We start from the raw sequence: 24,174 nt of genomic DNA on the forward strand, positions 1-24,174 counted from the left end.
AAAAACACCCAAAATGTTTTAAAAAATCCTAACACTAACCCCGAAGATCCACTTACAGTTTCTGAAATCCGGACATCCAGGCGGCTCTATCTTCATCCATCACAGGACCGGCATCTTCTTCATTCCTGCGGAGTGGTCGATAGGTGGAGGTCCAAGGCGGAGGTCCATCGATCCGACGTGGAGGTCCTCTTCATGCGATCGTCCGCTGCACACTGAGGATTGAAATGCAAGGTACCCCTTTTATACTGGGGTACCATTGCATTCCTATTGGCTGAAAAATTTGAATCAGCCAATAGGAATTAGGGCTTCTAAAATCCTATTGACTGTTCAAATCAGCAAATAGAATTTAAGCATCTCTCATTCTATTGGCTGATTCGGCCTGGACCTCCGCATCGCCGCTCTGCCTCCGCAGGGATGAAGAAGATGCCGTCCCGCGATGGATGAAGATGCCACCTGGATGAAGATGGAGCTGCCGGGATGAAGATGATTCAAGCGGGACTTCAACAACTGTGAGTACCTAAAGAGGGGTTAGTGTTTTTTGGGGTGTTTTTTTTTTAGATTGGGGTGGGCACTCTTATAAGAGCTGAATGCCCTTTTAAGGGCAGCAAAAGAGCTGAATGCCCTTTTCAGGGCAATGGGTAGATTAGGTTTTTTATTTTTATTTTTGGGTTTTGTAATGTTAGTGGGTCTTTGTATTTTTTTTAGAAAAAGAGCTGATATCTTTAGGTCAATGCCCTACAAAAAGGCCCTTTTAAGGGCTATTGGTAGTTATTCTAGATTAGGTTTCTATTATTTTGGTGTGTTTTTTTTTTTTAAATGGGTATTAGAATAGGGATAATTTGATTGTTATTTTGTGTAATGTTTTTTTTTTTTTCGTTTTGGGTGGGTTTTTATTTTTAGATTAGGGGTTGGGCATTTCATAAAAGAGCTGAATTCCCTTTTAAGGGCAGGAAAAAGAGCTGAATGCCCTTTTAAGGGTAATGCCCATACAAATGCCCTTTTCAGGGCAATGGGTAGATTAGGTTTTACTTTATTTTTATTTTGTGGGTTTGGGGGGTGGGGTTGTTTTTCTTTTGTAGGAAAAGAGCTGTTATCTTTAGGGCATTGCCCTACAAAAGGCCCTTTTAAGGGCCTTTGGTAGTTTATTAAAGATTAGGTTTATACTGTTGGGGGGGGGGGAGGTTGTTTTTCTTTTGTAGGAAAAGAGCTGTTATCTTTAGGGCATTGCCCTACAAAAGGCCCTTTTAAGGGCCTTTGGTAGTTTATTAAAGATTAGGTTTTTTTATTTTGGGGTGTTTGTTTTTTTAAAAAAACAGGGTATTAGGATAGGAATAGTTTTTATTGTTTTTGGATAATTTTCTCTGTTATTTTTTGTAATGGTAGGTATTTTATTTTTTGTAATTTTAGTGTTTTTTATTTTTTATAATGGTAGGTTTTTGATTTTTGTAATGTTAGGTAAGTTTGTATTTATTTTAACTAGGTAACTTTAATTTAGCTCTATCTTAATTATATTAAAGTTAGGGGGTGTTAGGTTACGGTTAGGGTTAGGTTTAGGGGGTAATAGTTTAATTTAGGTTGTTGCGATGTGGGGGGCTGGTGGTTTAGGGTTAATAGGTTTATTTAGTGGTAGTGATGTGGGAGGCCAGAGGTTTAGGAGTTAATAACTTTTAGTGGCGGCGATGTCGGGGAGCGGCAAAATAGGGGTTAATAGATTTATTATAGTGTGGGTGATGTTGGGGTGCGAGGGAATAGGGGTTAATAACTTTAGTATAGTGGCGGCGATATCGGAAGCGGAAGATTAGGGGTTAATAGATTTATTTAGGTGGTGGCGATATCGGGAGCGGCAGATTAGGGGTTAATAACATTATGTAGGTTGCGGCGATGTCGGGGGCAGCAGATTAGGGGTATTTAAACTTAGGGTTTATGTTAGGGTGTTAGGTTTAAACGTCAATTTTTTCCCCCCATAGACATCAATGGGGCTGCGTTACGGAGCTTTTCATTCTGCGATCGCAGGTGTTAGTTTTTTTCTAAAACTCTCTCCCCATTGATGTCTATGGGGAAAGCGTGCACGAGCACGTCAACACAGTGCTTGTATTTTGTGCGGTATGGAGCTTAACGCAACCATATCGCACGCACAAGCCGGCTGTTTCAAAATTTGTAATGGCAGCGCTATAGAGGGGGAAATAATGCAACTTTTGTTGCAATCGTTATATACCCTCTAGCGCACATAACTCGTAATCTACCTGAATGTATGCAATTAGCCATAAATATGTAAATAAAACACATAACTGAAGCCATTAACAAACATTCTGATGGTCATATTTTGTTTGTAAACATTTCATAGCCTAATAAAAACAAGAAAAATATTTTTGTATTCAAATGTAAACAGAACATATGTATGATGAGCATGGTCCCCCCCCCCCCAAAAAAAAAAAAGCTGTATAAAGAGCATAGGTATCCAATATGAAACTGACCAACATATGTTTTCATGAGGCAAAAAAGGTCTTGAATTAGATTTTACAAGATCAAATTTATATGGTGCAAGTTATTTGAAGACCCTTAGAAATTTTCGCTTTCAAATGAGTTGTAATGAATTTAAAAATGGGTTATTGGACTATGTATACCCATGGAAAGCCATCCTCAAACCAACCAAAGTAATATTGTACATTATAACGTACAGTGTATGGTTAAAAGATATACAGGAAATATTTTGTAGTATTTTTAATTATGAACTGAAACTAAACCAAATAAAAAGTGAAATATATTTATTTAGATGTTTATAAAATAAGCTGGCAAATTGTCATTGTATTACCCACCTCTTGTCATTCACCAATTTTTACACCCAGTTTGCCAAATATTTCCATACTGGTGTTAATGCAGAAGGTTGTAGTGACCAAATGCAGAAGTGCACTGAGCGATGTACTAATTTCTCATTTCCCAGGAGTTGACCATTCCTATTTTAAAACAGGAGTCGACAAATCTGATTACAATTTAGGAGACAGACATACTTTTAGGAGCCAGACAGAGGTATTTGTATATAGATATATGGAAAATAACCCAAAAAGTTAGGAGCCAGGGGTAAATTACTAGGAGCCAGTGGCTCCCTTGCGCCTTGGTTTGTTGAGCCCTGTTATAGCAGGAAGAAAACTCACTCTGAACCGTATTTCATACACTATAAGTTTATTCTTCGTTCATACACTTCTGCCCTTCACTTAGCCAAGCAAACCTACTTCTCTTCTCTCATATCTACTCTTTCCTTAAACCCTAAACAACTCTTATTCAACTTTAACTCTCTCCTCTACCCACCTGCTCCACCCCCCTGTCTGTCTGTCTTTAGTGCTCAAGACCTGGCAGACTACTTTTTAAACAAAACACGTACTATCCGAAGCAACATTCCAACACCAACCTGCAATATTCCAACAACAGGCCCAGTTACTCCCTCTGCCACCCGCATCTTCCATCCAGCCACTGAGAATGAAGTTTCTTACTTACTATCTTCCTCACGGCTCACTATCTGCCCGCTCGACCCTATCCCTTCCCATCTAATACCCTCCCTGTCTTCCACTTTCACTCCTGCTCTTACTCACATCTTGAGCCTATCTCTCTCTACCGGCTCATTCCCATCGTCTTTCAAACACGCAAAAGTCACTCCCATACGCAAAAAACCCTCCCTCGACCCTAATTCTCCTGAAAGCTACCGCCCCATATCACTGCTTCTACTAACATCAAAACTCCTTGAAAAACTAGTTTACAATCGCCTTGCCCACTTCCTGCCCACCAACTCTTTGCTTGACCCCCTTCAATCTGGATTCTGCCCAAACACTCCACTGAGACTGCCCTTACCAAGGTTACTAACAATCTTCTCTCTGCTAAAAATATTGGCCACTACTCTATACTCATCTTACTTGAGCTCTCAGCTGCTTCGACACAGTTGACCACACCCTCCTCCTACAGACCCTTAGCTCTTTTGTCCTCTGAGACACTGCTCTTTACTAGATTCACTCCTATCTTTCTCACAGGTCTTTTTCTGTGTCATTTGCCAGTGACTCCTCCTCTCCAATGCCACTGTCTGTTGGAATACCTCAAGGATCTGTTCTGGGTCCTCTACTCTTCTGCATTTATACTTCTTCGCTGGGTAAACTTATCAACAGTTATGGCTTCAAATATCACCTGTATGCTGATGACACCCAGATCTACCTCTCCACCCCTGCTCTCTCTCCCTTTGTCCTTTCTCATGTCAGCGACTACTTATCTGGTATTTCTTCCTGGATGGCCTCTCACCACCTAAAGATTAACATGTCCAAGACTGAGCTACTTCTTACCCCCCTCCTCAAGCTCTAAGCCGACTTCTGACTTCTCTATCCCTGTTGATGGCATCACCATTTCCCCATCATCCCAAGTCCGTTGCCTTGGAGTTACACTTGACTCAAATCTATCCTTTGTCCCCCATATCCAATCGCTTTCTACATCCTGCTGCAACCATCTACACAATATTTCCAAGATTCGCCCTTTTCTGAGTGCTAACACCACAAAGCAAATAATCCACTCCCTTGTTATTTCCCCACTTGACTACTGCAAAAACCTACTTGCTGGCCTTCCTCTTTCCCACCGCTCCCCCCTTCAATCCATCCTAAATGACTCTGCCAGGCTGATCCACCTTTCCCGTCGCTCTCTATCTGCTGCACCTCTCTGCGAGTCTCTTCATTGGCTCCCCATTCACAGCAGAATTACATACAAAGCTCTCACCAATGCCGCTCCCCTCTACCTATCCTCTCTAAACAAGTATATTACAGCCCGCCCACTAAGATCTAATAATGACCTGCTCCTTGCATCTGCAACTATCACCTCCTCTCATGCTAGACTGCAGGCCTTCTGTCGTGCAGCACCTACCCTCTGGAACACTCTCCCTCGTGCTGTCAGGCTTTGCCTTAATCTTTCTTCCTTTAAATGCTCCCTGAATACTTTTCTGTTCAGGGAAGCCTACCACCCAACTCAATAATAAATTAATTTCACTTACCTAACATTTCCCTCATCTAACTCTGCATTAACATCTTTCTCAATCTTGCAGTCCTCACCTCCTGTTTCTCAACCTCCTACCGTTCTAGATTGCAAGTTCCCACGGGAATAGGGCCCTCAATTCCTCCTGTATGTGTTTGTAAATGTTGTCCTGTCTCTTACAAGTTTTATATCATTGTTTTATTTAAATTAATTGTATCCATGGACAGCGCTGCGGAATATGTTGGCGCTTCATAAATATAGTATAATAATAAAAATAATAATAGCATATCTGTAATAATGTGTCATTACAATTTCTTTTGCAAGATGTACCGAGTCCACGGATTCATCCTAACTTGGGGGATATTGTCCTTCCTGACAGGAAGTAGCAAAGAGAGCACCACAGCAGAGCTGTCTATATAGCTCCCCCCTTAACTCCACCCCCCAGTCATTCTCTTTGCTGGCTCTAAGCAGGAAGGGTAAAGAGAAGAGGTGTTTAGCATCTTAGCATTTGTAACTAAGGTCCACTGCTGTTCCCACATGAGCTGAGGAGTACAGGAAAACTTCAGTGTGAGGAACGGTTTCTTGCTATACAGCAATGAGGTATGTTCAGTCATATTTTCTGCAGAGACTGTGTTAACTCAGAAAGGCTGACAGTGTCCCCATTAGGGGAAGGGTAAGCAGTAAAACTAGTGTTATCAGAGGTTTTTACTAGCTTCCATAAAGGGTTAATTTTTTTGTGGGCACTCAGTTTGTTATGTGAATTTGGGACAAACGTTTTTGTATCTGGGAGTAACGTTTTCTGTTTTATGGGACATTTGCTTGAGGGTTCTTTGGGGTTGTTTATAACCCACATGGCTTTCAGGCAGGATTTGTTAGTTTTGTGTAGGCCCCAGCAACATCGAGTGAGGTGGGCGGGGCCTACATTTACAAGCAGCAAGCAACTTCTCCTGAGGTCCTGATAGTCTTCTGAGGGACTAATTGAAGCTTTAAACCCCATATTTTCGCTTCCTACTGGCAGGTAGGGCCACAGCAGAGCTGTGGCAAGGTGCTTTAGGGGGTTTAACCGGTTTTAGACAATTATCAATCCGTTTTTTTCATTTGGGGGTCTATTGCTTTTTTACTTGTGGTGCAATCCTTCTAAAGCTTAGTGGGTACACTGTTAAAATTTCGGAATTTTTGAAGCAATTTTAACCTGTTTTGCAGTTTGTGTATGCCTTTTTTCTCTTAAAGGTACAGTACCTTTTTTGCAAATTGTGTTTTTTTCATTAAATAAAGTGTTTTCCAAGCTTGCTTGCTTCATTACTAGCCTGTTAAACATGCCTGACACTGAGGAAACTCATTGTTCAATTTGTTTAGAAGCCATTGTGGAACCCCCTCTAAGAATGTGTCCCAATTGTACTGATATGTCTATAAATTGCAAACAGCATATTTTGACTTATAAGAATTTGGCATTAAATGATTTTCAGACAGAAGGAAATCAGGTTTCGCCATCTAGTTCTCCCCAAGTGTCACAACCAGTTACGCCCGCACAAGCGACGCCAAGTACTTCTAGTGCGTCTAATTCTTTCACCTTGCAAGATATGGCTTCAGTTATGAATACTACCCTCACAGAGGTTTTATCTAAACTGTCAGGGTTGCAAGGGAAGCGCAGTAGCTTTTGGTTAAGAACAAATGCTGAGCCTTCTGATGCTTTAGTAGCCGTATCCGATATTCCCTCACAATGTTCTGAGGTAGGGATGAGGGATTTGCTGTCTGAGGGAGAGATTTCTGATTCAGGAAAGATGTTCCCTCAGACAGATTCAGATATGACGGCATTTAAATTTAAGCTAGAGCACCTCCGTTTATTGCTCAGGGAGGTTTTAGCTACTCTGGATGATTGTGACCCTAGTGTCGTTCCAGAGAAATTGTGTAAAATGGACAAATATTTAGAGGTTCCTGTTTACACTGATGTTTTTCCGGTCCCTAAGAGGATTTCGGACATTGTTACTAAGGAGTGGGATAGACCAGGTATTCCGTTCGCTCCCCCTCCTGTTTTTAAGAAAATGCTCCCCATTTCTGACACCATAAAGGACTCATGGCAGACGGTCCCTAAGGTGGAGGGAGCTATTTCTACTCTGGCTAAGCGTACAACTATACCTATTGAAGACAGTTGTACTTTCATTGATCCTATGGATAAAAAGTTAGAGGGTCTCCTAAAGAAATTTTTTGTTCATCAGGGTTTTCTTCTTCAACCTATAGCGTGCATTGTTCCGGTAACCACTGCAGCTGCTTTTTGGTTTGAGGCTCTAGAAGAGGCTCTTCAGATGGAGACCCCACTAGATGATATTTTGGACAGAATTAAGGCCCTAAAGTTGGCTAATTCTTTTATTACAGACGCCGCTTTTCATCTTGCTAAGTTAGCGCCAAATAATTCAGGTTTTGCCATTTTAGTGCGAAGAGCGTTATGGCTTAAGTCCTGGTCAGCTGATGTGTCATTTAAATCTAAGCTTTTGACCATCCCTTTCAAAGGTAAGACCCTATTCGGGCCTGCACTGAAATAGATAATTTCAGAAATCACTGGAGGGAAGGGTCATGCCCTCCCTTAAAATAAGTCAAATAAGACAAGGGCCAAACAAAATAATTTTCGTTCCTTTCGAAACTTCAAGGGTGGTCCCGCTTCCTCTTCCCCTGCTGCAAAGCAAGAGGGGAACGTTGCTCAATCCAAGCCAAGCTGGAGACCTAACCAGGCTTGGAACAAGGGTAAACAGGCCAAAAAGCCTGCTGCTGCCACTAAGACAGCATGAAGGGATAGCCCCCGATCCGGGACCGGATCAAGTAGGGGGCAGACTTTCTCTCTTTGCTCAGGCCTGGGCAAGAGACGTTCAGGACTCCTGGGCCGTAGAAATTGTAACCCAGGGGTATCTCCTAGATTTCAAAGATTCTCCTCCAAGGGGGAGGTTCCATCTTTCTCAATTGTCTGTAAACCAGACAAAAAGAGTGGCATTCTTACGCTGTGTAGAAGACCTTTTTACCATGGGAGTGATCTGCCCAGTTCCGAAAACAGAACAGGGGCAAGTTTTCTACTCCAATCTGTGGTTCCCAAAAAAGAGGGAACCTTCAGACCAATTCTAGATCACAAGATCCTAAACCAATTCCTAAGAGTTCCATCCTTCAAGATGGAGACCATTTGGACTATTTTACCAATGATCCAGAAGGGTCAATATATGACTACCGTGGATCTAAAGGATGCGTATCTACACATTCCTATCCACAAAGATCATCACCAGTTCCTCAGGTTTGCCTTTCTGGACAGGCATTACCAGTTTGTGGCTCTTCCCTTCGGGTTGGCCACGGCGCCAAGAATCTTCACAAAGGTGCTAGGGTCCCTTCTGGCGGTCCTAAGGCCGAGGGGCATAGCAGTGGCGCCTTATCTAGACGACATCTTAATTCAAGCGTCGACTTTCCAACTTGCCAAGTCTCACACGGACTTAGTGTTGGCCTTTCTAAGATCTCATGGGGGGAAGGTGAACGTGAAAAAGAGTTCTCTTATTCCTCTCACAAGAGTTCCATTCCTGGGAACTCTGATAGATTCGGTGGACATGAAAATATTTCTGACGGAGGTCAGGAAATCAAAGATTTTAACCACCTGCCGAGCTCTTAATTCCATTCCTCGGTCGTCAATGGCTCAGTGTATGGAGGTAATCGGACTTATGGTAGCGGCAATGGACATAGTTCCGTTTGCTCGCTTGCATCTCAGACCACTGCAACTATGCATGCTCAAACAGTGGAATAGGGATTATGCAGATTTATCTCCTCAGATAAATCTGGATCAAGAGACCAGAGACTCTCTTCTTTGGTGGTTGTCACAGGATCACCTGTCCAGGGGAATGTGTTTCCGCAGGCAAGCGTGGGTTATTGTGACGACGGAAGCCAGCCTACTGGGCTGGGGTGCAGTCTGGAATTCCCTCAAAGCAAAGGGTTTGTGGACTCAGGAGGAGGCCCTCGTACCGATAAATATTCTGGAATTAAGAGCAATATTCAATGCTCTTCAGGCATGGCCTCAGCTGGCTTCAGCCGGATTCATCAGGTTTCACTCGGACAACATCACGACTGTAGCTTATATCAATCATCGGGGGGGGCAAGGAGTTCCTTGGCGATGATAGAAGTTTCCAGGATAATCCGATGGGCAGAGACTCACTCTTGCCATCTATCAGCGATCTATATCCCAGGGGTGGAGAACTGGGAGGCAGATTTTCTAAGTCATCAGACTTTTCATCCGGGGGAGTGGGAGCTCCATCCAGAGGTGTTTGCTCAACTGGTTCAGCTATGGGGCACACCAGAATTGGATCTGATGGTGTCACGCAGGACTTGGTATGTAGACCTTGTGGACATGTCATCTCTGCCACCATGGACTCTGCCACTGAGACGGGACCTTTTGATTCAAGGTCCATTCAAGCATCCAAATATAATTTCTCTGCAACTGACTGCTTGGAGATTGAACGCTTGATTTTATCAAAGCGGGGTTTCTCTGAGTCGGTCATAGATACCTTGATTCAGGCTCGAAAGCCTGTCACCAGGAAGATCTATCATAAGATATGGCGTAAATATATTTTTTGGTGTGAATCCAAAGGCTACTCATGGAGTAAGATCAGGATTCCTAGGATTTTGTCTTTTCTCCAAGAAGGATTGGAGAAAGGATTGTCCGCTAGTTCCTTAAAGGGACAGATATCTGCTTTGTCTATTCTGTTGCACAAGCGTCTGGCAGATGTCCCAGACATTCAGGCTTTTTGTCAGGCTTTAGTTAGAATTAAGCCTGTGTTTAAATTTGTTGCTCCGCCATGGAGTCTCAATTTAGTTCTTAAAGTTCTTCAGGGGGTTCCGTTTGAACCCATGCATTCCATAGATATTAAGCTTCTATCTTGGAAAGTTCTGTTTCTAGTTGGTATCTCTTCAGCTCGAAGAGTTTCTGAACTATCTGCATTACAATGTGACTCGCCTTATCTTGTTTTCCATGCTTATAAGGTGGTTTTGCGTACCAAACCTGGGTTCCTCCCTAAGGTCGTTTCTAACGGGAATATCAATCAGGAAATTGTTGTTCCGTCTCTGTGTCCTAATCCTTCTTCTAAGAAGGACCGTCTGTTGCACAACTTGGACGTGGTTCATGCCTTGAAGTTTTATATGCAGGCAACCAAAGATTTTCGCCAATCATCTTTTTTGTTTGTTGTCTATGCTGGAAAGCGTAGAGGTCAAAATGCTACGGCTACCTCTTTCCTTTTGGCTGAAAAGCATCATCCGTTTGGCTTATGAGACTGCTGGACAGCAGCCTCCTGAAAGAATTACAGCTCACTCCACTAGAGCGGTGGCTTCCACATAGGCTTTTAAAAATGATGCTTCTGTTGAACAGATTTGTAAGGCTGTGACTTGGTCTTCGCTTCATACCTTTTCCAAATTTTACAAATTTGATACTTTTGCTTCTTCGGAGGCTATTTTTGGGAGAAAGGTTTTGCAAGCAGTGGTGCCTTCCGTTTAGGTTCCTGTCTTGTCCTTCCCTTCATCCGTGTCCTAAAGCTTTGGTATTGGTATCCCACAAGTTTGGATGAATCCGTGGACTCGGTACATCTTGCAAAAGAGAACAGAATTTATGCTTACCTGATCAATTTCTTTCTTTTGCGATGTACCGAGTCCACGGCCCGCCCTGTCTATTCAAAACAGATAGTATTTTTTATGTAAACTTCAATAACCTCTGCACCTTATAGTTTCTCCTTTTCTTCCTTGGCCTTCGGTCGAATGACTGGGGGGTGGAGTTAAGGGGGGAGCTATATAGACAGCTCTGCTGTGGTGCTCTCTTTGCTACTTCCTGTCAGGAAGGACAATATCCCCCAAGTTAGGATGAATCCGTGGACTCAGTACATCGCAAAACAAAGAAATTTATCAGGTAAGCATAGATTCTGTTTTTTGTGTTATGTTTTGTTGTTTGCTTTTTTGCTTGTCATTATCAGTTGTTCAGTTACCACCCTCAACATGCTAGTGATTGCATTGTCTATATGTCCTTTATCAGTGTAAAACAGAGGTACTCAGAGTTTATAAATGAAGGTTCAGTCACTAATAGTGGGAATGGCTTGGGGCCACATTACAAAATGCTCACACTTATGCTAACAATAACAAATCACAATTAAATTAATTAAATGTACCTGTATATATTGCTCACATTTGCACAATTTAATACAAATGAACATGTTTGTATGATTCAGATAGAGAATATACTTTTAAACAACTTACCAATTTACTACTTGTTTCTCGTGCACTACTGGGAGCACGAGAAACACATCAGGAGAGACAATAAAACCAAGCATATATTTACACCACGAATCAGCAGCTAGCGCCCAGTAATGCACTGCTGCTCCTGAGCCTACCTAGGTATGGTTTTCAACAAATGATAGAAGAACATTGGACAATTATTTAAAATTGCATTTACTGTCGGAATCTTGAAAGGAAAAAAATGGGTTTCATGTCCCTTAAATTGTCTAATTAAGAGACAAGCAGCTTTTTGTCAAGAAATAACTGATATCTGTTTTCTGCTTAATGTTGCATAGGGTCACACAGAACCCCCCTTCTGAGCCGCCTGTGGCTCGCAGGCTGTAGTTTGGACTGCCATAATGTAAAACATTGGTTAGCCCATATCATCAATATCAATTGCTATGGTTTCCTAGGCATAGTTTTATATATTTTCATGGCCTTTTATATCACTATGTTGTGTTTTTCACAGATCAGTAAACGCATTAATAAAATGTTATGTATCATATCCTTTTAATGGGGTATAGCGATTGTAATTGTAAATATTTATATCGTTCCTCTGACCTTCATGTACACATTATGAGGCCTTGACTTTATTGAATGTTGGATTCTGAAGAATGTACCTGTTTTCAAAGTCCTTTGTTATCTGTAGTTAAACTATTGTATTTTCTCTTATATTGTATAATGTAGTCTACAAGTTCATGGTTACTCTTCTGGATGCTAAACATCAAGATGTCTGCTTCTCTGCATGTGGTGTTCTGGTAAATCTAAATGAAGACCGCAGTAAACGAGCCTTACTGAAACAAGATGGTGGCATTAAAAAGTAAGGATGAATGCAAGTTTAAGAGATGTATTGAAATATTTTATTGTTGCAAGTTTAGACACCATTAGTCCTAAATAAACTTTCATGATTCAGATAGGGCATGAACTTTTAAACAACTTTCCCTTTTTACCAATTTTGCTTTGTTCTCTTGGTATTCTTAGTTAAAAAATAAACCTAGGAGGTACATATGGTAATTTCTTAGACCTTAAAGGCTGTCAACTTATACAAATGCATTTTGACAGTTTTTCACCACTAGAGGGTGTTAGTTCATGTGTGTCATATAGATAACACTCTGCTCACGCACGTGGGGTTACCTAGGACTCAGCACTGATTGGCTAAAATGCAAGTCTGTCAAAAGAACTGAAATAAGGGAGCAGTTTGCTTAGATACAAGGTAATTACAGAGGTAAAAAGTGTATTAATATAACTGTGTTGGTTATGCAAAACTAGGGAATGGGTAATAAAGGGATTATCTATCTTTTCAAACAATAAAAAATGTTGGTGTAGACTGTCCCCTTTAAGTACTTTTTCAGCAGTTGTAACCTATGTTTTTTTATTTCCCTCTTAATATGTGGAGAGTCCACGGCATCATTCCTTACTGTTGGAAAATACTGAACCTGGCCACCAGGAGGAGGCAGATACCCCAGCCAAAGGCACAAATACTCCACCCACTTCCCTCATATCCCAGTCATTCTTTACCTTTCGTCACAGGAGGTTGGCAGAGAAGTGTCAGAAGATTCAGAATAGTTCCTTATGAAGGGTATCTACCCTTCGAAATGGGACTGGAGTTTTAAAGGGATACTAACTCCACATTTTTTTCTTTCACGATTCAGATAAAGCATGCCATTTTAAGAAACTTTCTAATTTACTCCTATTATCAATTTTTCTTTGTTCTTATGCTATCTTGATTTGAAAAAGCAGTAATGAAATTTTAGGAGCCGGCCCATTTTTAGTTCAGCACCTGGGTAGCGCTTGCTAATTGGTTTGCTACATTTAGCCACAAATCAACAAGTGCTACCCAGGTGCTGAACAAAACATGTGCTGGCTCTAAAGCTTACAGTACTGCTTTTTCAAATCAAGATAGCATGAGAACAAAGAAAATTTGATAATAGGAGTAAATTAGAAAGTTGCTTAAAATCGCATGCTCTATCTGAATCATTAAAGAAAAAAATTGGGTTTAGTATCCCTTTAAGTAGTCTTGTCAGCCTCTCAGTGAGAGCATTGACAAAAGTTATGGTCTGAAGATGCAGGGAGAGTCTTTCTGCGAACCCATCCAGACTCATATTAACAGCTCCTAAGCAATCAGTGTTGACGAGTTTCGCTGCCTGCTTCCATCACTCAAGTCCATGTCAGGATGCTACAAGACTGTCAGACTTGAGAGGCTGTGTTTCTGTTCCACGGCATAGATTCCGGTAAAATCGTTTCATTTTTTATACACATATGACAACGCAAGAAGACAGGGTCACAGTGTGGCTCCTTTTATCTGTATGGAATCAGGGGTTAATATCTCTGGAGGGGGATTATTGAACAGGGGGAATTAATCACATAATTTTATTTTATTATGATTATGCTGTGACATGTGTGAGATGTGGCTCAGGCAGATGTTGGAACGTACAGGTTTTACTTTCGTTTTTGTAAGCTGCGCAGCCTGAAAGGCTTGGCACGCTTTTTCCCATAGCAGGGGCGGTCCTGCATTGCGCACCACGTGACCGGGTGTGGTCACACTGATTTCCTCTTTCCTTACTGTGCGGTTTACAGGAGACGAATCGGTTTCTCTATTGGGCCATAGGAGGTGTTGAGTGCCCCAGCCATTGGGGATATAAAGGTGCCGTTTTATCTTATTAGCAATCGTCTGATTTATAAGCGCAAGCTATGGAGGATTCTTTACCTAAGTCTAATACATGTCTATATTGTGAGGAGGCCACAGTATATCCGCCTGCTCAATTATGTTCCACATGCCTTGATAATGTAATCATGTCAAAGAAAGTTAATATGTTTAGTACCACTGAGCCGTCCACCTCTGAGGAGTCTCTGTCCCATGAGGTGCACACCCTACAGTCATCTCCCAATACACATGCAGCTTCCCATAGCACTCCTAATCCTCCATCTGGAGGGGCCCTTTTACCGCCGGACTTTGCTGAGCAGTTACAAACTGCAGTATCTGCGGGCTTTAGTGCTTTACCTCGCCCTGCTAAGCTCAAGCGAAAGGGGTCACCTGCTATCTTGTTGGATTTATCTGATACAAGATTATCCGCTGATGAAGATGCCTCTGATATTTCAGAGGATGCTCTTTCTGGGTCGGAATCTGCTGCCTCTAAGCCTCCTGCTGCGGAGGAACCAGACTTTAGATTTAGGATTAAACATTTACGCTTTCTGCTAAAGGAAGTTTTAGCTACGTTAGAGGTCCAAGAGCCTAAATTGCCTGAGGAACCTTTGATTCCTAAATTAGATGAGGTCTACAAGGGCAGGGTTGTACCACAGACTTTTCCGGTTCCCGTAAAGATGACAAACATTATTAAGAATGAATGGGAAAGACTTGGTTTTTCATTTTCCCCTTCTTCCTTTAAAGAATTATTCCCGGTTCAGGACTCTCAATTGGAGTTATGGGGTTCCATCCCCAAGGTGGATGGCTCTATCTCCACTCTTGCTAAGCGTACTACTATCCCACTTGAGGATAGTTCGTCGTTTAAAGAGCCCATGGATAAAGAGATAGAAACTCTGTTAAGAAAGATGTTTCAACATACAGGATATTTGTTTCAACCGGCAGCGGCGGTTGCTGCGGTTGCTGGAGCGGCTACCTACTGGTGTTAGATAACTGAAAAAAGAAAAAACAGAGGCGCCAACATGACCTACCTACTGGTGTTACTCCTTATCTGATTTGATTGAGGTGGAGGGTCCCCTTGGAGTGATCCAAGAAAGAATTAATGCCTTAAGGGTAGCTAATTCTTTTATTTGTGATGCAAATATGCAGATTATTCGCCTGAATGCTAAGGCTTCAGGTTTTTCTGTTCAAGCCCGTAGGGCACTATTACTGAAGTCCTGGTCTGCGGACATGACTTCGAAGTCAAGACTTCTTTCCCTCCCATTTAAGGGAAAGATTCTATTTGGTCCCAGCCTAGAATCAATTATCTCCACGGTTGCAATGGTGCCTTTTTACCGCAGGATAAGAAGAACAAACCTAAAGGACAAGGTCATAATTTTCGTTCCTTTGGTAAGGATAAATCCCAACGTCAGCAGCCCTCCGCAAAGCCCAAGCAATCCAAGGGGACTTGGAAGCCGGCTCAGTCCTGGAATAAGTCCAAGCAAAACAAGAAGCCGCAGAGACAAAGTCTGCATCAAGGGGCAGCCCCCCGATCCGGCTATGGATTGGGTAGGGGGCAGACTGTCGCTCTTTTTGGACACTTGGTTTGGGGACGTGCAAGATCTGTGGGTCCTGGAGGTCATTGCTCAGGGATACAGGATAGGTTTCAAGTCTCATCCACCCAGGTGCAGATTCCTCTTGTCAAACCTGTCTTCAAGGCCAGAAAAATGAGAGACCTTTCTGGGATGCGTGAGGGATCTATCCTCCCTGGGAATCATTGTACCAGTTCCTTTGGTAGAAAGATGTCTGGGATACTATTCAAACCTGTTTGTGGTCCCGAAGAAGGAGGGAACCTTCCGCCCGATTCTGGACCTGAAATGTTTAAATAATTTTTTATCTGTCCCCTCGTTCAAGATGGAGACAATAAGGTCCATCCTTCCCTTAGTTCAGGAAGGACAGTTCATGACCACTATAGATCTGAAGGATGCTTACTTTCATGTTCCTATACACAAAGAACACTTCATGTTCCTAAGGTTTGCATTCCTGGACCAACACTTTCAGTTTATTGCACTGCCGTTTGGTCTAGCTATTGCTCCAAGAGTTTTTACAAAGGTTCTGGGGGTTCTGCTGGCAGTGGCCAGAACCAGAGGTATAGCAGTAGCACCGTACTTGGACGACATTATGGTTCAAGCATCATCCTGTCGTCTGGCAGAGGACCATTTGAGGGATCTTCTACTTCTTCGATCTCATCGATGGAAGATATGAAAAGAGTTCTCTTGCTCCAAGTACCAGGGTAGAGTTCCTGGGTACTATAATAGATTCCATATCCATGAGGATATTCCTTACAGACCAGAGACGTTGCACGCTAACTTCCGCTTGACTTGCCCTCCAGACCTCCTTATGGCCCTCTGTGGCTCGGTGTTTGTAAGTGATTTGTTTCATGGTGTCCTAATTAGACATCATTCCTTTTGCCAGGTTCCATCTCAGACCACTTCAACTGTGCATGCTGAGACAGTGGAACGGCGATCATACGAATTTGTCTCAATAGAGAATCGCTCTCTTGGCTCTGTCCAGATCACCTGTCCCAACGGACATCCTTCTTGAGACCATCCTGGGAGATTGTAACTACGGACGCAAGTCTGTCAGGATGGGGAGCTGTTTGGGGTGCCAGGAAGGCACAGGGCCAGTGGACTCAAGAGGAATCTCTCCTCCCGATCAACATTTTGTAACTTTGAGCGATCCTCAATGCTCTGATGGGTTGGCCTCTTCTGGGTTCGTCCCAGTTTATCAAATTCCAATCAGACAACATAACCTTGGTGGTTTACATCAACCATCAGGGGGGAACGAGGAGCTCCCTAGCAATGAGGGAAGTATCTCGGATTCTGGAATGGGAAGCGGCCCACAACTGCTCGCTGTCAGCGATTCACATTCCGGGTGTGGACAACTGGGAAGCGGATTTCCTCAGCAGAAATAATTTCATCCGGGGGAATGGTCTCTCCATCCCGAGGTGTTTGTGGAGATTTGCGACAGATGGAGAACGCCGGAGATAGATCTCTTGGCGTCCCGGCTAAATTCCAAGCTACTCAGATATGGGTCGCAGTCCTGGGATCCTCAGGCAGAGCTAATAGATGCATTAGCAGTGCCTTGGAGGTTCAATCCAATTAAAATGTTTCAACCGTTACCACTTCTCCCTCGTGTAGTGGCTCGCATCAAGCAGGAGCAAGCATCAGTGATTCTGATTGCTCTATCGTGGCCGCAATGGATGTGGTTGGCAGGCCTGGTGAGGATGTCCTCATCTCCTCTATGGAGGTTACCTTGTCGCAGGGATCTGCTGTAGCAGGGTCCCTTAGTTCATCAAAATCTAGATTCTCTGAGGCTGACTGCGTGGAGATTGAACGCTTAGTCTTAGCCAAGAGAGGTTTCTCTGAGAGGGTTATTGACACTCTCATTCAGGCTCGTAAGCCTGTTACTCGTCGCATCTATCATAAGGTGTGGAGAGCTTACTTATTCTGTTGTGGAGAGCGTGGTTTAGCCTGTCATAAGGTTAAGGCTGCCAGGATTCTTCCCTTTCTCCAGGCGGGTCTGGAGAAGGGCCTTTCTGCCAGTTCCCTGAGGGGACACATTTCGTCCCTTTCTGTTTTGCTGCACAAGAGACTCGCAGAGCTTCCCGATGTGCAATCCTTCATTAAGGCTCCAATCAGGATCAGACCTGTGTTTAGATCTAACGCTCCACCTTGGAGTTTGAATCTTGTTCTTAAGTTTTTGCAACGGGCTCCGTGCGAGCCTATGCATTCGGTTGACATTAAATTGTTGTCCTGGAAGGTTCTTTTTCTATTGGCTTTTGCCATGGCACGCAGAGTTTCAGAAATGGCGGCCTTGCAATGTGAGCCTCCTTACCTGGTGTTTCACACGGATAAGGCTGTCCTACGTACCCACTTTGGTTTTCTTCCTAAGGTGGTGTCTGATCGTAACATCAATCAGGAGATTGTGGTTCCTTCCTTGTGTCCTAATCCTCCTTCTTCGAAGGAACGTTTACTTCATAATTTGGATGTGGTTCGAGCTTTGAAGTTTTATCTTCAAGCTACTAAGGATTTTAGACAAACTTCTTCCTTGTTTGTCATCTACTCTGGTAAGCGTAAGGGTCTGAAGGCCTCTTCGACTTCCTTATCTTTTTGGTTGAGGAGTGTTATATGCTTATCTTACGAGTCAGCTCGACTCAGAGGATTACGACTCATTCCACTAGAGCGGTGGCTTCCTCTTGGGCCTTTAAAAATGAGGCATCTATGGATCAGATTTGTAAGGCAGCTATCTGGTCCTCCTTACATACTTTTTAAAAATTCTACAAATTTGATGTTTTTGCTTCAGCTGAAGCAGCTTTTGGGGAAAAGGTTTTGCAGGCTGTGGTGCCCTCAGATTAGGGTACGGATTTTTTTAACCCTCCTGTTATTATTCAGTGTCCTCTAGAGCTTAGGTATAGTTTTCCCAACAGTAAGGAATGATGCCATGGACTCTCCTCATATTAAGAGGGAAAACATAAATTATGCTTACCTGATCATTTCATTTCCCTCTGTATGAAGAGAGTCCACGGCCCCCGCCCGTATACTCCGATGGGCGGACCAAATTTTGTTTTTCTCTTCCGGAACCATTTATACCCTGATATTTCTCCTACTGTTCCTTGTTCTCTTGGCAGAATAACTGGGATATGAGGGAAGTGGGGGTAGTATTTTGAGCCTTTTACTGGGGTGTCTTTGCCTCCTCCTGGTGGCCAGGTTCAGTATTTCTCAACAATAAAGAATGATGCCGTGGACTCTCAGGTATGCATAATTTATGTTTTTTTTAAGTATAGTAATTATATTTGACATGTTTCTAATACTTATACACATAAACATAATTATCATTGTGATATGTAGATCCTTTCTGGATTATTGAGATTCCTCCCCTTCTCCTGTACATAGCCTTCCCTACTTCCATATTCAGCACTGTTTCTATTGCTTTGGGGTAACGTGACATGGGCTTTACATCTTCACCAACCAGAAGTGTGTGTTTGTATGTTAGTTTGTTTTACACAGATGAAGAAAACATTTAAAACCTATTATCATTTTTAACAGTGTGGCCACAAATTCTGCAGAAAATGAAAATATAAAGTTAGGATTAAGAACACTTGCAAGCACCAGTGTGGTGTCAGCAAGCTGGTGTTTGTCATTCATCCATCTAACTGCCCATGGCATAAATAAAAACTATTTTAAAATGTATGTGGCATGTTTCTCAGCTAAACGTTTGCTGTTTCTTCAGAATTATGATATGCAAAGTTTCAAAGCAGTTGAAAATAATGTATAGCCAACTGCTTAATATTGTACTTACAAGTAGTCACATGATCAACTCGAAGCTGTTCACCAATTGGTTAAACAAGTCATCCGATCCTAGTAATATAAAACATATGTAAACCAAACATGTTTCTTCACAAACACCATTTAGACATAGGTCTCAAGACTAAACCGTCAGTGTACCATTATACTGTTTATACAATCACACCAGTAATAATCCATAATATCAAAGACAAGTAAGAGATAGCCAGATTTATAATCACAATAATATTCCTGTTTAGAATTATAATGTATGAAAGGCAGTGTTTTCAATTGCTTCATCTGTTCCCAGCCATTTTTTTATCTCTAAAGACTGAAGACTTCTGGGAAATATCTACAAGTAGCATAAAGCTGTGTGCTAACCTGCAACGATTCATGTCTTAGTTCAAATATGAATTATATATATATATAAATATATATATATATATATATATATATATACTGTATATACACGTGTGTTTTTTTGGTTTTTTTTTTTTTTTTACAAAGTCCTAAATCCCTCTTTTGTTTTTGTTATCCTTGCTGTGTGGAAAAAAGACCATTTATGTATTTCTGGCTACAAGGAGTTAATAGCTAAACACTTAGTTGTGATGAATATCAGTGAAACAAATACTGCATATATTTGTGAGGGATAAGGCGGCGGGAGAGTTCTGTGTATCTAGGGCAACAAGAAACCTGAATCTTCAGTTATCTGCCTAAATCAGTAATGCTACTAATGTGCTTAGCTTGAAAACTATTAAACTGCTAGTTTACTTTTGGTAGTTTTTTTAGTGCCCATGAGATGTGATGAGACGAGCGTAAAAAGCATCAGATGAGACAAGCTTCAAAAATAATTAAACACTGTGCTAAAGTGAAAAATATTGAAACTGCTTTAGTGAGGTTGGGATAATTTTAGTTGGCAGATTTTCTCAAATGTTTACTAGACAACAAGTTCCCCTTTTTGTAATCAGTTTTTTGCTTTTGTGTTCATTTTTAGAAAAGGAACTATGTTAAGATGCAATATTTCTGTGCTCTCTTCATATGTTCTTCCTCTTGAGCTAAATATAATTTCTAGATTTCAAAATGCATTTCAATATTTTCAAACTTGTGAGACTGAAAACTTTTTTCCTATTAATAAATATTTTATCTAAATCGTATAACATATGGCTGTTTTTGTGTGTGTGTGTGTATATATATATATATATATATATATAACTAAACAAGTATAGTGTATGCACTCCCACCGTCAAACAATATTTGCCAGGGTGCTATAATGTAAATTCAAAATCATAATAATAAGCACTCATTGGTCTTCAGGCATCAGTGGCAAAAATACTTTATTCCATGTGACGTTTCAGGACTAGATGCTGTCCCTTCCTCTGACAGACAACAAGTAAACAAACAAGACTTTTAAAGGCCTATGAACCCCTCCCACAGAACACAGCCAATCGCGGCTGGCCATGTGCAATAAATACACCAATGAAATGAAGTGACTGTTAGCTATCAATTAGCTGCAATACAAATCAGAAATCTGTCATACTAATAAAATAATATACTGTGATTTAAAATATCCACTATTAAGAGATTCGACCAGTAAGACCTCAAATTGTAGGGCCTCTATATGTAATGTGCACAAGATTGTCATTGAATTGATTAGAAACACAAGCCGAATATTAGCACAATATAAACAAACCACCCATTGAAAGTTAAGGCCAATTGCAATGGGCTGGTAGTCATGTGGACAATTTAACCAATGAGGACTCAATGCAACAAACCGTCCTCCCAATGCGTGATGGATGTCTACAATCAACAGCGGAACGTCATCACTGGGGGTGTGCCCTTCCACCCTCAAGGTGAACACACAAACCAATCAGGGCTCAATAGAACGAGCAAGCCCCCCGAGGCGTAACCAACCATGGTCCGCATCATAGTAGAGGGCATGTCCATAGTGTACATACAAATGGGGAGAAATCATCATCGCATCCAAGGGATCATAAGCGATTAAAAGCCACAACAAAGTGTGAAAGTATGATTAAAGCTAAAGGTAGTAAAAGCTAAAAGAAATAGTAGAGGCTGAATAACCTATTTGTTAAAGTAACAGGGTACAACTGCCTAATAAAACAAATGGTCACCACAAAATGTATATTATGACTAAAGGTTAAAGCTATACCTGTCACAGTTATGGCAGAAATACTGGAAACCATTGTCAGTCTATATATCAATAAATATGGCTGTCTTCCATATCGCACTTAAGGTAATGCCAATAGTAATGTAAAAACCTGCACATAGTAAAGGCAATAAGAACCAATAATTCAAAAGAAATCATGCCTAAGCACAAACTGAACACTTAAATGGGGCCATGTCACTGCATATACCCCCTGTAGCATATCAACTCATAGAGAAAAGACTATATTTGGAGATCAAGGCTATTGAGTATCCATTCCAATGTTACTATTGTAGTTATCAAATCCAAAAGTGTGTAACCAAAAAAATAGGGACCCACCATGACAAAGTTACTATCCAAATCAAAAGGTTATAATAATAATAGCCCAAAGATTCGAGCATCTAACACACCACACATCTCCAATAGGGACCGTACAAGTAAGAGATACTAAACTGCTCAAACTCAAAGTGTGGATATTGCAAGAAACAAAACAAAATCATAGCAAAGAAGAAATCAGATAAAAACATTATAACAGACACAAATAAAGAATAAAAACATCACATCACAGGCAGATAACATAAGTGATCAGAGAACTTCATAATCACAAGGGATAACAAGATCCCAGTAGGGATTTCAGAATAAGGCCATCTGTATATATCAGCTTCTAGCTAAGTGGCATAGGGGAGAAACATCAGGACAAATACACAATTAGTAATGGAATCATGGATTCTCAGCAAACCACGCTATGGCCTGTTAGCAACTATGGCCCTGGGGTACTCGGGGGATGCCCCCCTCGTCACAAGTATATAACTGTATTTTATTTTTATAGTATGACGGATTTCTTATTTGTATTGCAGCTAATTGATGGCTAACAGTCACTTTATTTTATTGGTGTATTTTTTGCACATGGACAGCCGCAATTGGCTGTGTTCTGTGGGAGGGGTTCATAGGCCTTTAAAATGTCTTGTTTGTTCACTTGTTGTTTGTCAGAGGAAGGACGTCACATGGAATAAAGTATTTTTGCCACTATTATATATATATAACTAAACAAGTATAGTGTATGCACTCCCACCGTCAAACAATATCTGCCAGGGTGCTATAATGTAAATTCAAAATCATAATAATAAGCACTCATTAGTCTTCAGGCATCAGTGGCAAAAATAGAAATTGAAAAGAAACCAATGGCACTACTAAATTAAGAGACCTATTTACCTATTAATTTGCCACTTGTTTGGCAGGGTTCGGGTGCTGTGTATATTGACTTGATTGCAACAAAGGAGAGAAAGTATACACTTGTAGCACTCCTAGGTCTCAGGATGAATAAAATCTAAATCAGTATCACAAATTATTCCCTAAGGAATAAATAGATAGGGGAGAAAACAGATAGGATAGAAATATTAAAATATAACTTTTATTGGGTTAAATTAAAATAGGAATAACACTTAAAACCACACTTAGGTACCGACTGTGTGTAATGTTACAAACAAACTATTATAGTGATTATTGATTGAGGTCGCCACTTACTGACACCTGTATGTATAGATATCAGCTAGAGTAGGAATTGCCCTATAGTTGTTCAATAGAAATGTGATACACCACAAAGTATTCGATAAAGTACCTATTCCACAAATCTATTGTGGCAAATGAGTAGATAACGTTATACATTATCAGTAGGTATCTCCTGAGTATGATTATATATCTGAAACTTTACAACAGTTGCACAGCAACAGGTAACTGATGTGTCTTATATATAAATATTTGTATAAGTGGAATATCTAGCAAATGGTACATACATTGCTTATATTTAGCTAAGATTATATAATCCACTTATCAATTCAAATTCTATATATCTCCCGTGTTGGGAAAATAATTAGTTGAACTGTTGCAGTTATCAGGCTCAAAACAGTAACACTGCTTGCAGATAGTATCTGAACTGCTGAAATAGCAATTACCTAATCAGAAACTGAGATGTTATAAGCTCACTCGAGAGTCCAATATCTGTAATTCATGATCGGTCTATAGTGTGTGTTTATAAAATTGGATTTTGAATTGAACTGTGTTGTAATAAACTTCCAAGTTTGTTGAGATGTTTAGTGTATAATATATACTTTGTCGTTCATCAGCTGGATAAAGTAGTGTTTTATTAAATCACAATGTTTAGGTTCATCAGCTGGATAAAGTAGTGTTTTATTAAATCACAATGTTTAGGCTTCATCAGCTGGATAAAGTAGTGTTTTATTAAATCACAATGTTTAGGTTCATCAGCTGGATAAAGTAGTGTTTTATTAAATCACAATGTTTAGGTTCATCAGCTGGATAAAGTAGTGTTTTATTAAATCACAATGTTTAGGTTCATCAGCTGGATAAAGTAGTGTTTTATTAAATCACAATGTTTAGGTTCATCAGCTGGATAAAGTAGTGTTTTATTAAATCACAATGTTTAGGTTCATCAGCTGGATAAAGTAGTGTTTTATTAAATTACAATGTTTAGGTTCATCAGCTGGATAAAGTAGTGTTTTATTAAATCACAATGTTTAGGCTTCATCAGCTGGATAAAGTAGTGTTTTATTAAATCACAATGTTTAGGTTCATCAGCTGGATAAAGTAGTGTTTTATTAAATTACAATGTTTAGGTTCATCAGCTGGATAAAGTAGTGTTTTATTAAATCACAATGTTTAGGTTTCATCAGCTGGATAAAGTAGTTTTTCATCAGCTGGATAAAGTAGTTGCTACGGTGGGTGGGCATGAATGCACTTTCTTAAATCAGCTGTGA

The 24,174-nt window shown here is 40.9% G+C and overlaps 1 protein-coding gene across 1 annotated transcript in view; it reads left to right on the top strand.

The window, feature by feature from the left end:
- ARMC2 (armadillo repeat containing 2) overlaps positions 1-24,174 on the top strand; it is a 349,446-nt gene that overhangs the window by 299,292 nt on the left and 25,980 nt on the right. The window contains exon 16 of the mRNA XM_053710618.1: positions 11,962-12,094. Within this exon, the coding sequence (XP_053566593.1) occupies positions 11,962-12,094 (133 nt within the window). The remainder of the gene's footprint in view (positions 1-11,961; positions 12,095-24,174) is intronic.

The sequence above is a fragment of the Bombina bombina genome, chromosome 4 (genome assembly GCF_027579735.1).
Source record: "Bombina bombina isolate aBomBom1 chromosome 4, aBomBom1.pri, whole genome shotgun sequence".
In the NCBI taxonomy this organism is placed as follows: Eukaryota; Metazoa; Chordata; class Amphibia; order Anura; family Bombinatoridae; genus Bombina; species Bombina bombina.